Raw genomic sequence first — 15224 nt, 5'->3', positions numbered from 1 at the left:
GGGAGACCTTTTCTTAACTCATTTGTTTTTATAGTTGAGATAGAAATCCATATTCTCCTTAAATATATTCATTATTTTTTTTTTTTTTTTTTTTTTTTTGAGGCGGAGTCTGCGGCCCAGGCTGGAGTGCAGTGGCCAGATCTCAGCTCACTGCAAGCTCCGCCTCCCGGGTTCACACCATTCTCCTGCCTCAGCCTCCGGAGTAGCTGGGACTACAGGCGCACGCCACGTCGCCCGGCTAGTTTTTTTCTATTTTTAGTAGAGACGGGGTTTCACCATGTTAGCCAGGATGGTCTCGATCTCCTGACCTCGTGATCCGCCCGTCTCGGCCTCCCAAAGTGCTGGGATTACAGGCTTGAGCCACCGCGCCCGGCCCATTATTTTTAAACAAATATTTGAGTGCCTGTTATGTGTCAGGCATAAATACTATTTCAATCTTGAGAATTTTAGGAAGCATTAGAGTTGTTTCTGATATATATATATATTTGCTTATTCTTATGTTAGTGGTTTCTCATAGTAAGGAGGAAAATAAACTTACAATAGCATAATTTCATTGTTACTTTTAGCAAAATATACGTATACCAAATAGAGAATATTTGGTTATAATTAAATGCTATTGGTTATTAAAGTCTAAAAACATGGTTATTGCAGAGTATTTTTCATCTCAGTATAAATACATAATTAGTAGAATGGATATGCAAAGTTTGTTTCAGTGCATAAAAGGGGTTTCTTCCTCTTTCAGATTTGGGACGCATGTATAATCTTGTATCTAGAATCCAGGATGGCCTAGGAGAATTGAAAAAACTGTTGGAGACACACATTCATAATCAGGGTCTTGCAGCCATTGAAAAGTGTGGAGAAGCCGCTTTAAATGTAAGTAAGATTTCACTGACAATCAGTCATGCTGATTATTTCCACATGTGAATTGCAAGCATGTGTTATGCATCTCTACTTCCAAATCTAAGTGGTAACATTTTCATTAGAACTCTGAGAACCTTGCTTTGGCTTTATTTTTTTCTTTGAGGCAGAGTCTGGCTCTGTCGCCCAGGCTGGAGTGCAGTGGCGCCATCTCGGCTTGCTACAAGCTCCGCCTCCTGGGTTCACGCCATTCTCCTGCCTCAGCCTCCCGAGTAGCTGCCACCATGCCTGGATAATAGTCGCCTGCCACCATGCCTGGATAATAGTCGCCTGCCACCATGCCTGGATGATTTTTGTTTTTTTAGTAGAGACGGGGTTTTACCATGTTGGCCAGTCTGGTCTCGAACTGCAGACCTCTGGTGATTTGCCCGCCTTGGCCTCCCAAAGTGCTGGAATTACAGGCATGAGTCATCACACCTGGCCGAGAAGAAAAGCTGCTAAAACACATGGTTCTTACGTCTGAATGCAGAAAGCTTCTCTTGTTTTGACTTTATTGTGCATAATGATTAATTATTTTTGATAGCATTATCAAAAATAGTGTTTTTTAATCCTTCCTTTTCTGTTTCCATGTTTAATATTGGAGTTCCTGCTGGCACTCAGCCGCCTCTAGGAATTATTAAAGGGTTTAGTATAAAGCTTTCCTTTAGGTTTTAAAGAACAATTTTATGCCCACAATATGGGAGGGAACTGGCTTAGCCGTGGATTTTGTGAAAAAGATCTCTAGGTTTTAGTAAAAACTTAAGTATGGAGTCCTCAGTGTCGGCACATACAGTGTCTTTACCGTGTGGTGATTCCAGAGCCTGGCCAGGCTGCCTGCGCTCAGATCTCAGCTCCACCATTGACGGCAGTCTGACACTTGGCGAGTTACTTCTGTCTCTGTCATTTTATTTTATTTTTATTTTTTTTAAATAGAGTGATAATGCCTCTCTCATAGGATATTTGTGAATAAATAATACATGTAAAGTGCTCAAATCAGGGCACTAATTGCTCAGCAGTGATGACTGCTGCATGTTCTTATGAGTACACACAATTTTTTTTAATTTAAAAAACTCATTTAAAAATTACCCTTCAGTTTTTATGACTTTATTTCCAAGCTAAATGTTCCTTTAAAGGGCCTGATTCACACACACACACACACACACACACACACACACACACACACACACCCCTCACCCCCGATTCAGAAGGGGCCAATTTGGTGAAGACATTTTTTCAGTAATAGAAGATGCCTTCCCAGTTGTTGATTCAGAACTCAATTTACCTATATGGGCAGCAGAGCCAAGTAAATTACTTGACTTTCCTTGAAATGAATTAAGTGGGAAGTCTGTTGTTTCATCAGATAGATTAACGAAGCAGTTTTTGTTTTTTTCATGTAAATTTCTATATACTAGGTATGAGATTGGCCTTAGGGAACTCGTGTTCTATGTGAATATAGTTAGATTTAAAATAAACATGATAGCTGGGTGTAGTGGTGTGTACCTATAGTCCCAGCTACTCAGAAGCCTGAGTCAGGAGGGTCACTTGAGCCCAGGGGTTCGGGACCAGCTAGGGCAATCTAGTGAGACCCTGTCTCCTTTAAAAGGAAAAAAGGAAAAAAAAAAAAAAAAAAAAGGGGCATTATAAATTACTTTTTCAGTTTTATAGGAAAGATGGGATATTAATTCTAATGTTCATCTTTTCCAAACCAAAGTAAGGTTCTAAATTGGAGAAAAAATCAACTGTGATTCTTATGTCCCATTGTTTTCTTTCTTGGACACAATCAGCTGCCTGATATTCTGGGCACTGAATAAATGCTGTCCGATCGACTTTGTTAATGGGAGTCTTGAATCTGACATTTACCTAACTCGACCAGTTAAAGCAAAAGTATATACCTTCTATGTAAAATCATTTCTCTATTTGAGGGAGCTTCATCTGACAGCAATGACAACACAAATAAACTGTCTTTACCAGCAGTTACATTTTATGAGAAATCAAGCTTTTAAACAATGCTTGTACTACTTAGATCTAAGCCACTTATTAACCTGAATTTAAGAACCAAAACAAGATTTCCCCCATGAAGAAGAGTTATAGCTCAGTAAACCCACGTTGCATCCACCTTCACTCGCAGAAGTCAAATATTAGTTTTTAATAGTAAGTTACTGATTCTATTTATTGTTTACATAAGAACTGTTTCTACACTGAACTCATGAAACTCTGGGTTTTTTAATTGTTGTGCTTATGAAGTAAAATGTTCAGGAAAGCAAATACTTTTCCAATTTTCTGCAAAAGGAGTGTTGCCTAAAATCCAGTTTTATTCTTGTTTGTAAACTTGCCATTGGCTCCTCCTGTTGGAATGTTGTCTGACTGGTGTGTGGCTTCCTCGTGCCCTTCCCTGCTCTGGGCTCACGCTTGCTACCTCCATTCACCATCTCTGGGAAAGCCCACAGAATTGAAGCTCAGAGGGAGCGTGGGTGCCCAGGCCATAGCCTGGCACACAGTAGGTGCTTGATTACTTATTGTAAGAAGGAAACAGCTGCTAAAAAACAAATACTTTTAAATAGGTTTTAGTTTTTATCATTTATGCGGTAAATGTAGAAGACAGATTATAACCCAAACCATAATTATTTTCAAAACCCCACTGATTATGAAAAATCAGGAGAAAAAAAGGTTAGTAAAAGTTAATATTACTGTACATGATTTTAAGTGGGATTTAATTACCTTGAGAACACAATTTTTAAAGTTTAAAAATTTTTTGCCTAATTAAGTTGAATCATAGTGTATGAGAATCATTTATAATTAGCATATTAAATGCTGTAGAAGGCACTACCTAAGTGATTTTTTTAAGTGCAAAAAAGTGTGATATCAGTCCTGTGTCTTTCTCTGGACTAGAACACTGTATGTGTTACACTGAAGCTGTTATTGATGAAATAAACTCCTTTGAGAGGCCAAAAACAGTTTTTTGTCTGGCTAGTCCTTTTATACCACTAATTTGGTTAGAAAACCGGTTTTACTGCTAATATCTGGCCTAGACTGAAATTCTTAGAGGTTTCCAGTTTATCATGTAAGTCAAATATTTTTTGTGTTCGTTGTTTTAGAACCTACTTATGAATTTTTCTTAAGGCATTTTTTTTCCTAGTTAAAACCAATTTAAAAATTAAAGGCTATTTCTGGAAAACTGGCTCAAAGAGAATTTCCCTCATGGCATCTCCCTCTCGCCACCTAAAAGCTGGCAGCCCTCAGTGAAGTGAAACTGAAGGGAGAGCCCTCCGAACCTGGGAGTCGGCGGGCGGGGACTGTCCGTCAGGATTCCGCTCTGTTTGGAAGTGTTCTCTCCAGTCTTCAGAGAGCCTCATGAGCAAGGGCATTTGTGCTCAACTGATATGTGAGGCAATCAGCCTATTGCACTGGGGCGCCAGGAGGACTTCGGGAACTTTGCACACAAATATTCAAGGATGGGATTTAAAACTGGTTTCAAGCTGAGCAAGGAATAGGAGAAATGGCTTGTTTAATAGGCAGGTGACCCCATGCATGATTGCTGGCCCAGGAACAGGTTGGGAATGTATCGAAAAATAATCTATATTAAAATATAGAAAGCGATGGCCCCCATCCACGTAGTGAGGCTTGAAGGGGAGCATCTTGAAAGCAGAGACCATTCCTTCATGTGGTCATTTTAAAAAAAATTGAATGCCCACAGTGTGTGCCTCGCCCTGTGCTAGGCTCTTAATTTTTCTTAGTTGACCAAAGCAACTACAGTCTCCTACTTCGAATGGCTCACCTTAATGACTTTTTTGACTTTAAAATGGCATAAAAGCAATAGGCATTTATGATACTCTATCGTACATTGAAAATATTGTCACACATTCAGGTCCGGACGCAGTGGCTCACACCTGTAATCCCAGAATTTTGGGAGGCCAAGGCGGGCAGATCACCTGAGGTCAAGAGTTCAAGACCAGCCTGGCCAACATGGCGAAACCCCGTCTCTACTAAAAGTACAAAAATTAGCTGGGCGTGGTGGCGGGCATCTGTAATCCCAGCTATTCCAGAGGCTGAGGCAGGAGAATCATTTGAACCTGGAAAGCAGAGGTTGCAGTGAGCCAAGATTGCACTGCTGTACTCCAGCCTGTGTGACAGAATGAGACTGTCTCAAAAAAAAAAAAAAAAACACACACACACATTCAGTATATGATGGGTTTATTGAAACATAATCCCAAATTGAGGAGTATTTTTAGCTGCATGATGTAGTCAGTGTTTCAACTCAAAGGGCAAACAAATTTTGCAGATCAAACCAAAATCGTCGTTTCATTTATTCAGCAAGCATTTAGGGCATTCCTATAGTAGACGTGATGTCAAGAATTCTGAATTAGAATGCCTTGCCTTTGTCTTTGTCACATCTCCATGACCTCATCTGCCTAGTTTAGTGCCTACGTTGCATGTCCATTTGAAACTCACCTCTTCTTCCATTCCTTAGCACAGAGGTGGCAGCTGTGTAGCATGAGTCACCCTGCCCTCATGCTTTGTTCATCGTAAGCATTAGTAATCTAATAGGGTATAATTTCCCACAGGGTCTGGATGTGGCCTCAGAATCCTTCTCAAAGCAGTAAGCAGCCGGCCTGTCTTCGATAGCGAGCTGTCTCCTCCTCTGTCTTCTGGGATGAGTCAGTGGAGCATGGGAATTCCTCCTCCCTTGGCTCTTACTGTTTTCTGTGCATTTTCTCTCCAGTCCCAAGGCTACCATCTGAATCTGGGCTTCGTCTGGCACTTCTCTTCCCAAATGGCCCCACACCTCTCCCATTCCCATTCATCCCTCATGATAATTAGCAGTTTCATCTTTCAGAAATACCACTTAATACGTTTATAATTTTACTCTACGTTCTTTTCATCCTTTGTTTTAAACAAAGCAGAATAAAGCCCTTCCTTGTGACAATATAAATCATGTATTATACTAAATCAAAATCCTCTAATTAGCCCACATTTTCATGAACCCCGTCGTCCAGTGAAACTATTATAATATCATTCCCCCACCCCAAAACCCTGGCTAATGTCTCTATTTGTAACACAGTCATTCTTACCTTCTGTTTGTCTTAGTCCTGCTTTTAAGGCCAGCTCAAATCCTCCCTTCTAGAAAGAGCTGACCTTAACTCTTCCTATTTGTAAACCCTATTTGTAAAACTCTCATCACAAGTGTACATGTGTTTATAACTTCCTGTGCTTCCTGTCACTGCACCATAGGTTGTACAGCCCTTGAGAGCGAAGCTCACGCCTCATTACAGTTTTATGCTCTGCGGTTTCGGGCCTAGCCTCTTACCCAGCAAGGATCTGTGGATGGTAATGGTGAAGGCCATCTGCTACAGGGCTGCTGTCTCGGCTCCATGACTCTTGACCCTGCTGTGTGTGTCATCTCAGCTGGAGCCCACCATTGCGTAAATTTGCTTCACTCTACCTTCCTAGTTTTTCTGTCTTCTCTTCTTAGACACAGTCCTTCTTTTTTCTACCTGTGAAATACCTGTTTATCTCTCAACACCCAGCTCAAAAGTTTTCTCAATCACATTGGAATGGTAGCATCTCCCCCTCGAAATAATAGCACATTGGACTGTTGATGTGACATGTGCACTGCTTTATGCTTTAGATGTCCGTGTGAATGTCCCTCTCTTGTAGCAGAGATGGCTCTATCCAGTTTTGTGTCCTCAGAGCTTAGCATGACACCGTGTCCAGAATAGTGTTTCAGTATACTTACATCTTAGTTATACTTCCCATTGCTCTGAAAAGGACGTGGGGCTGCTTATGCAATACGTGAAATAAAATAGGATAAATAAATCAGAGAGTAGCAAAATAAGGATATGAAACACAAAATAAAGCTTAATATAATTCTCAAAGTATGTGCAGTGCAGTCCAGTACTCTGGTTAGAGTTAGTCGTAATTTGCCCTGAAATCATTGTAGTCAGTACAGAGAGCTTGCCACTAAAGACAGCCAGTGCCGTGGGGTACAGTCAGCTGGTAACTCAGAAGAATGATTTTTCTTGGTAGTCAGAGATGAGGATACTTTCTCCAGTGGCTCATCCTAAAAAGCATGGTAGTGCCGTGGACAGTATCATCAGCGGTACACGTACAAGGAAATAGGATATCATCAAGTCCTTGGATAGTCTGATAATTTTCCATGCATAATGCCAAAATAAAGTTCAGGAGAAGGGTCAAATAATGCAAGCTTGTAAGTTCTTGTTAATTAATGCTTGACTCTACAGTTGACTCCATTTTGAATGTTTAACACATCATTGCTCAGCAATCTGGATGTTACTGTATTCCCCTACAAAGACAGTTTTCTAAATACACATAAATCAGGCTGTAAGAGAATATTTCCTTACTCTTGGTCTTCAGGGCAGAAGTAGCAACAAAAAAGCACCTCTTTGAAACCATATCTTGATTTAGTGTCCTCAGCCTAACAGGTATTGCAGTGTGGCCCAACAGAGATGGGTGTGTTAGATACTTCAGCACCCAGCAGGGCTGCCGGCTCTAACATTGGGGTGTTGGGCTGCAGACACTGACTGAGGAGCAGTGTTGTGAAAGTTATTCGCGGTTCTGAGAATTGCTGTGTTGAAACAGGAGAAATTTTCAGAAGCTGTTCTCAGTAGCTGGCTCCAGGATTGGGGTGATGGTATAACACTCATAAAAGGCAGCACGTCAGATGGAGAATTTGATGGGCAGAAATTAGGTAGCTCTGGCAAGTTATTTTTCAGTGGAAGACTAAGGGGTAGATCCTAGCACCTTAGCAGAAAAAGTTCTGTGATTTGGATTGGGGAGCTGAATTAGAAATAATTATACAAGCCCAGTCATTTGTGAACTTAGACACAGTGAACAGACTAATGTACTACCAGGTACTTCTGGTAGATTTGAGTTTGGGTTTAGTTAGACATCCAAGATCCCCTTTCTCTTCTGTAGTTAAGTGCATGATTAAACAACTGAGTCTTGATGCAAACATTCTGTGGATGGTAAGAGAAGAAAATTGTCCAGTCATTGATAAAATTAGCTACAGAACCTTACATTTGGAGTGTATCCCGGCTTGGTTTGCTCAAAGAAGATGGGATACAGAACTGGTTTACACACGTAGGAAGAGGGTCAGATGAGAAACTCCTGGACTCTTAGAGCCATAGCTATTCCTTAAAGCTGGCTAATGGGTTTATGGGGCTTGATTTTACTATTCTTTTCTTATTTTGAACATGTTTGAAAATTTTCTATATTAAAACATTTTTTAAGAAACAAAAGAAATGTGCAGGTTTTGATTAAGTGGATGTTGGAAAGGAGAAAGTGTCTTTAGGACAAAAGGAAGCACAGTTTTGTACAGTAAGTCGAACATTTAATTACACAAAGAACTGATATATGCTGATAATACATTGATTCAGATAGCATGTATGCTGATCATATATGCTGATTCAGACAGCATGTAGCTAAATTTGTGAATTATAGGTACGTAACTTCAGAGAAACGAGGATGGTTTGGATTTATTTTGTCTTGCCATGGGATGAAGAGAATAATCATTTTCCCTAAAAGAAAATGTACACAGTTGTCATTTTGGAGTCTAAAACCAGGCTTTGCTTTTTTTTTTTTTTTTTTTTTTTTTTGAGATGGAATCTCACTCTGTCACCCAGGCTGGAGCACAATGGCATGATCTCGGCTCACTACAACCTCCGCCTCCCGGGTTCAAGCGATTCTCCTGCCTCGGTCTCCTGAGTAGCTGGGATTATAGGCATGTGCCACCACGCCTGGCCAATTTTTGTATTTTTAGTAGAGACAGGGTTTCGCCATGTTGGCCAGGCAGGTCTTGAACTCCCGACCTCAGCTGATCCACCCGCCTTGGCCTCCCACAGTGCCGGGATTAGAGGTGTGATCCACCACGCCTGGCCCAGGCTGTCATTGTTATATCCAACATATACCCTTCTTTCTCTTAATTATAGGGAAGATTTTAATCATTTCACAAGCAAATCCACTATGGATGCATGTCCCTACCCAAATTTGACTTTATACCCACATCAACTAAATTGTAGTTTGTACTGAAGTAACCCTTGATTGGTTCAAGGCCAATTAGAGACCCTGCACATGAACTTCTCTTTCCTGTCCATCCTCGCTGAGTCAGGCAGCCCTACTACTCATCTTCCTATACACTACTTCTGTTTCTGAACTAACTTAATTATTCCTTTCTGAAACATCATTCTACCTGGGAAATCTTTTCATTCTCTTCAGAGAAGTCAGTCTTTCCTGGCAAGTCTTAGTTCTACTTTCAAAGTTTAACATTTCCGTCTCTAAACATTCAGCCCCTAAATCTAGTCAACTTACAGCCCCCACATGTACAGAGTGCATTCCAAAAGGCTTCAGCCTCACCTTGAACTAAAGGAAAATGTAAGTGTCAGCCAGGACTAGGGGAACAACCAGGGGACGTAACAAAGGCCAGAATCAAAATGAAACCCACACAGTTACGGGGCTGGGATCAGGAATGTGTAGATGGTAGATCAGAATCCAAAGGCGACAATGACATTAAAGATTTAAAAATTATGGTCTGAGGCACAGAGCCATGATTCCAAGATAGATACAAATGATTGAAGCAAAAAGCAGCAGCAGGTAGGCCAGTTAAAATAATGAGAAAAGGTTGGGCATGGTGGCTCACGCCTGTGATCCCAGCACTTTGGGAGGCTGAGGCAGGCGGATTTGAGAAGAAAGTATATTCTGCTGTTGTTGGATGAAGTGGTCCGTAGATGTCAGCCAGTGATTTGTTATTACTCTTGTGAGTCCTGGGGAACCCAGAGGAACTCCCTCTTCAAACAGATGTTTTAGCTGAGTCTGCATGTGTTGGAGAGTTCTCCAAATGAACTCTCATGTAGTTTATGATGCTTAGTAAAGGGAAGACTTAAAATGCGCTCATTCCAATGCTACATGTATATGACTGAAATCCAGGAGCAACTGCAGCAACATTTTTGAATTTAGACCAATAGAGGCTTTGGGGGAGGAGCATTTTCTTGCTGGCATTCTTTAACATTGCCAGGGCATCACCATGAAAATAATGAAGGTCAGGCACGGTGGGTGACACCTATAATCCCAGCATTTTGGGAGGCTCAGTCGGGTGGATCACCTGAGGTCAGGAGTTTGAGACCAGCCTGGCCAACATGGTGAAATCCCATCTCTACTAAAAATAAAATTAGCTGGCTGTCATGGCATGCACCTGTAATCTCAGCTACTTGGGAGGCTGAGGCAGAAGAGTCGCTTGAACCAGGGAGGCAGAGGTTGCAGTGAGCCAAGATCACACCACTGCACTCCAGCCTGGGTGACAGAACAAGACCCTGTCCAAAAAAAAAAAAAAAAAAAATGAGAAAAGAGAGTACTTGCTAAATTGTTAGTATTTTTGTCTCAGTATTTTAAGTTTTAGACCACGCTCCATCTGAAGAACTGTTGGTTTCTGCTTATTGAAAGAGGTTAGGTGATAGAGTAGAAAAGGCCTATTAAGAAAATGCAAGATTATTTCTAAATGATTTTTGAGGTCTAACATTTTTTTGCCAGTTAATATCAAAATTAATGTTTTCCCCTGAGCACACACAGACTGGCAGGGGTGGACACCACAGAACCATGCCGGGTGGTGGGGACCTCAGAACCATGCCGGGTGGTGGGGACACCACAGAACCATGCCGGGTGGTGGGGACACCACTGAGCACCTTCCCAGATAATGGTCTAAGTGCATGCTCTGCACACATAACTCTCTGTGGTTTTTTTTCTGAAACTTTTGCTTCTCTGTGTTTTGCATGGAGATAATACTACTTGAAGACCAAGTGCTGATGCTAATGGGAAAAACGACACTGCCCCCAAACAATTGCACGATATGTTTTTGTTACTTAATGGGGCCTCATTTCTCTCCCCTTCTTAAGGAAAAATTATCTAGAGGTAAGACTGGACAGTGTTGAGCCAGGTCCTGGTGTCCTGAGGTTGAGCGTTGTTGTCGACTGCCTGTCCTCAGGGAACTCTCCTAAAGCTCTTGTAATTGATCTGCTCTCTTTAGCCCTTTGCTGGATGAAAGGTGTGGAGGCTGAATGTACCCTCAGAGGTAGTGCAGGCAAGAGCAGCTTTCCACAGACTGTCAGATCTGTCCCCTCAGCCTGGAGAGCACCAGTTTATGTACGTGAAATGGTGAAGGAGGCTCCCCTCGAGCCTGTAGCACCCCAGTATTCCTCTTTAGCAATATTCTTGAATGGTGCTGGGTTATTAGGAAGTGTTTGAGTGTTAAAGTATCACTTGGGATCACAACTGACCCCCAGAAATTGTGTGTAAATATATACCAACTCTTCATGAGATGATGTCCTCAGACCTCTCTGTATGCCGTATTTGGTTTACCTTTTTAAGAAAGAGTAGGATAAAAAGTTATGTGAGACTCTTAACGTGTATTTTCTCTTCATGAAATTGGCTTTTAGAATTATCCTTTTAGTGGAAATGTATGGAATAAAAGGTCGTAATTCAGTTATCATTATTATTATGTTGCTGGTTCAGCCATTTAGAAAATGATTTGATGAATGCCACTTCACTATAGGTACTTAGAAGTATGGCAGTGGTAGCAGGCAGACACGGCCCCAGTGGGCAGCACTGAGATGTGCCCAGCAAGAAAGGCCGTTAGCAAGGAATTGGCAGGTGTGATTACTGTTGGGATGGGGTTTGGGTAATCTAACAGGGCAGCCTCAGCCTATCTTGGAAATTCAGAGAAAACATCCCTGAAAAAAGTGTTTGAGCTGGAGAAAAGAGTTAAAGCTAGCTGGGCAAAAGGGGATCCCAGATAGAACAAAGCCCCTCAGTGGGCGTACACACAGCCCATTCTAAGAATGAAGAAACCAGGTATGACCTGAGGTAGAAGGTAAGCATGAAGGCAGCATGGGCTGGCCAGACCAGGAGAGACCTTGAAAGCCATGTTGATGATATTGGCTTAATCCTAAGGTCTAGAGGAAATCAATGGAGAGTGATACAGTCATGGAATCGACGGGATATATGTGCTTGCTGCCATATAGAAAGTGGGTGAAAAGGAAGAAGAGTTGTTACAAGTTGTGATGGTTAATATTGAGTGTCAACTTGATTGGATTGAAGGATGCAAAGTATTGTTCCTGAGCGTGTCTGTGAGGGTGTTGCCAAAGGACATTAACATTTGAGTCAGTGGGCTGGGGAAGGCAGACCCACCCTCAGTCTGGGTGGGCACAATCTAATTAGCTGCCAGCGAATATAAGGCAGGCAGAAAAACGTGAAAAGGCGAGACTGGCCTAGCCTCCCAGCCTACATCTTTCTCCTGTGCTGATGCTTCCTGCCCTTGAACATCAGACCCCAGGTTCTTCAGTTTTGGGACTCGGACTGGCTGTCCTTGCTCCTCAAGCTTGCAGACAGCCTGTTGTAGGACCTTGTGATTGTGTAAGTTAATACTTAATAAACTCCCATATATTTATCTCCTATTAGTTCTGTCCTTCTGGGGAACCTTGACTAACACACAGGTATGCCAGTTAGGTTAGTTAGGTTTGTTGTCATGGTTCAGGTAGTGATAGTGGCCCACTGGAGACTGGGCTGGTCGGGGGGGGGAATGGAGAGAAGAATGATGCAGGGACGCTGGCTCTGTAACCAACAGGTTTTGCGTTTTGACAGTTGTTAAAACTGGATGATGAATTACATGGGGTAAGTTTTACTGCTCTTTCTAATTGTGAATATATTTGAATTTTTTCCACAATAAAACGTTGAAAAGAAATGGACAGGTTATGTGGATCGAGTGGATTCACAGGAGTCATGAGTGGGAAAGCAGGAACTGAGTCCCGGGGCCCTGATGAGCTGCTGGGTGAGTGGTGGCACTTGCCAAGAAGAGCTCCAGAGAACGCAGGACTGGGGAGTGGATCAGGCCATTCGTGACATAAGGCTTTGGGAATCCCATGATGGCCCAGGGCAGGCCACATGGGCTCACCTGGGGGAAGTTTGGTGTAGACATGAATGTGTCTGTCCTCATATAACAACTGCAATCATGTAGGAGTTGAATGAGCCCTGAGGGACAAGCCTGGGAGATGTCCTGTTTCTTACATGTGAAAAGCTCCCATGAATACATGGAGGGTCCTGAGTCAAACCCATTACTACTTATTTTTTTAAACCTCAAACATTCATTCTTTGTTTTCTTGAAAAAAAACATCCATTTGATCCAGCTGATCTCTCTCCTTACAGTTTTATAACCTCTCTTCCATCGTTTACCTCCCGAATGTTAGATCTACTCCCCTTTTGAACATCTTTTCTCTATTTCCTTAAAATTCTCTCCCCTATATTATTCTAGTGTGTTCTTTGTCTGCTCCTTGACCAGTTCCTAAATGGCTTTTCTCTGAACCTCAAATGCTAAATTCACATTTTCAAGGCTAGATTTTTTTTTTTTTTTTTTGAAACAGAGTCTCGCACTGTCACCGGGGCTGGAGTGCAATGATGCGATCTCGGCTCACTGCAACCTCTGTCTCCTGGGTTCAAACGATTCTCCTGCCTCAGCCTCTCCTGCAACCTCTGTCTCCCGGGTAGCTGGGATTATAGGTGCCCACCACCCCCCGCCCCAGCTGATTTTTTGGTATTTTTAGTACAGATGGGGTTTCCCCATGTTGGCTAGGCTGGTCTAGAACTCCTGACCCTCATGATCTGCCCTCCTCGGCCTCCCAAAGTGTGGGGATTACAGGCATGAGCTACCGAGCCCAGCCAAGGCCAGTGTTTTGACACACTTCCCTTAGTAGCTTCCATGCAAGTCCTCCCATCTCACCAGCCAGACTGCTGTAGTTGAAAGAATTTGGGAATTGGAGTCTGAAGACTTCTTTACTCCTGGAGATTTGGCTTTCCATGTGAGAAGTTGTTCCTGGCGTTCCTTGGGAAATTGGTATTTTTCCAAATTCCAAATCTGACGAAAAATGGCCAAAAAATTTTGAGAAAATACAGAAAAGTATTATAATTCAGAAACGTTATAGTCAACAGAGAGACGTCACTTGGTTCAGAGGAGTCCACCAATGACAGATCGCAAGCAAGAGCATGGAGTAAGTCGAGGCTGGCGTTTTCGGGAAAGAGGGTGAAGGCGTGTGGCAGGGAAGCCGTGCAGGCTGCCAGGTCAGGCTGCCAAGTGGGCAAGGCCTTGTAAGGTGGGTCTGTAGCCCCTCTGCTGCTAAGGGTGAATCATTCTTGCAAATAAAATAATTATTAATATTTATATACGTAACATACTATACATAAATCCTGTGAGTGGTCTTCCAAAAAAATAGCAAGTTTTGGAAGCAAATTGAGTCCTTAAATTGGCAGTTTTGACACGCAGTTCTTTGTAGGGCTGTTAACTTGTTAAGAGATCCTGCATGTTACCGTATTCAAAAACTACCCAATAACGTTTCTAGCATTTTCCAGTGTTTGAATCCTCACTGTAGGCTGGAGCACTTTGTAAATACTGTAACAGAAGGAAGGCAGAGAGAAGTATATCTGAATGTTCTGGAATAATTTGATGTGAAATCTGAAAGTGATCTGAAATCTGAATTGGCAGAAGCAATAAATTTTCAGTGGCAAAACCACAATTAGGTCAAGCAGAAAATATTTTCATTGTTTAAAAGAAGCAAGCTTATATGAAATAAGATATGGCCCAACTTGGAGGTGCTTTTGGTTCACTCTGAAGATTAAGACCATCCAGGCAAAGTGGAAGAAGTTTCCCTACGTCTGGGATAGCCATGAAACCAAGAGCAGCCGGGCGCGGTGGCTCACGCCTGTAATCCCAGCACTTTGGGAGGCCGGGGCGGGTGGATCACGAGGTCAGGAGATCGAGACCATCCTGGCAAACATGGTGAAACCCCGTCTCTACTAAAAATACAAAAATTAGCTGGGTGTGGTGGTGGGCGCCTGTAGTCCCAGCTACTCGGGAGGCTGAGGCAGGAGAATGGCGTGAACCCGGGAGGCCCCGGAGCTTGCAGTGAGCCGAGATCGTGCCACTGCACTCCAGCCTGGGCGACAGAGCGAGACTCCGTCTCAAAAAAAAAAAAAAAAAAAGAAAGAAAGAAAGAGCAAGACTGTCTGGAAGTGCAGTTAACGCTCTGTGTTTTCACATTTTTAAGATGGTAATTTTAAAATATTAAATGTCTGCAATCCTGCCTTTGACTATTAAGTGATTTTTATTTGGCAATTATTTTGCATTAAGTTCCCTTTTAATGGTTTCTCTTACCAAATGTTTGTGTCAAGTGGAGACCATATTTATATCTTATTGAACTTATCACAATATATTCATAATAATAATAAACCTTGCATTTATTATATAGAGCTTTTTTTAACAGGAAACTTCTGAC

The 15224-nt window shown here is 42.2% G+C and overlaps 1 protein-coding gene across 2 annotated transcripts in view; it reads left to right on the top strand.

Moving 5' to 3' along the window:
- CUL1 (cullin 1) overlaps positions 1-15224 on the top strand; it is a 103287-nt gene that overhangs the window by 69870 nt on the left and 18193 nt on the right. For both annotated transcript variants that reach the window (XM_030932304.1, XM_030932303.1), the window contains exon 9: positions 743-873. In XM_030932304.1, coding sequence (XP_030788164.1) covers positions 743-873 — 131 coding nt within the window. The remainder of the gene's footprint in view (positions 1-742; positions 874-15224) is intronic.

This window comes from Rhinopithecus roxellana, chromosome 6, assembly GCF_007565055.1.
Source record: "Rhinopithecus roxellana isolate Shanxi Qingling chromosome 6, ASM756505v1, whole genome shotgun sequence".
NCBI lineage: Eukaryota > Metazoa > Chordata > Mammalia > Primates > Cercopithecidae > Rhinopithecus > Rhinopithecus roxellana.
The sequence above is the reverse complement of the archived record's forward strand: the minus strand, read 5'-3'. Positions and strand labels throughout refer to the sequence as shown.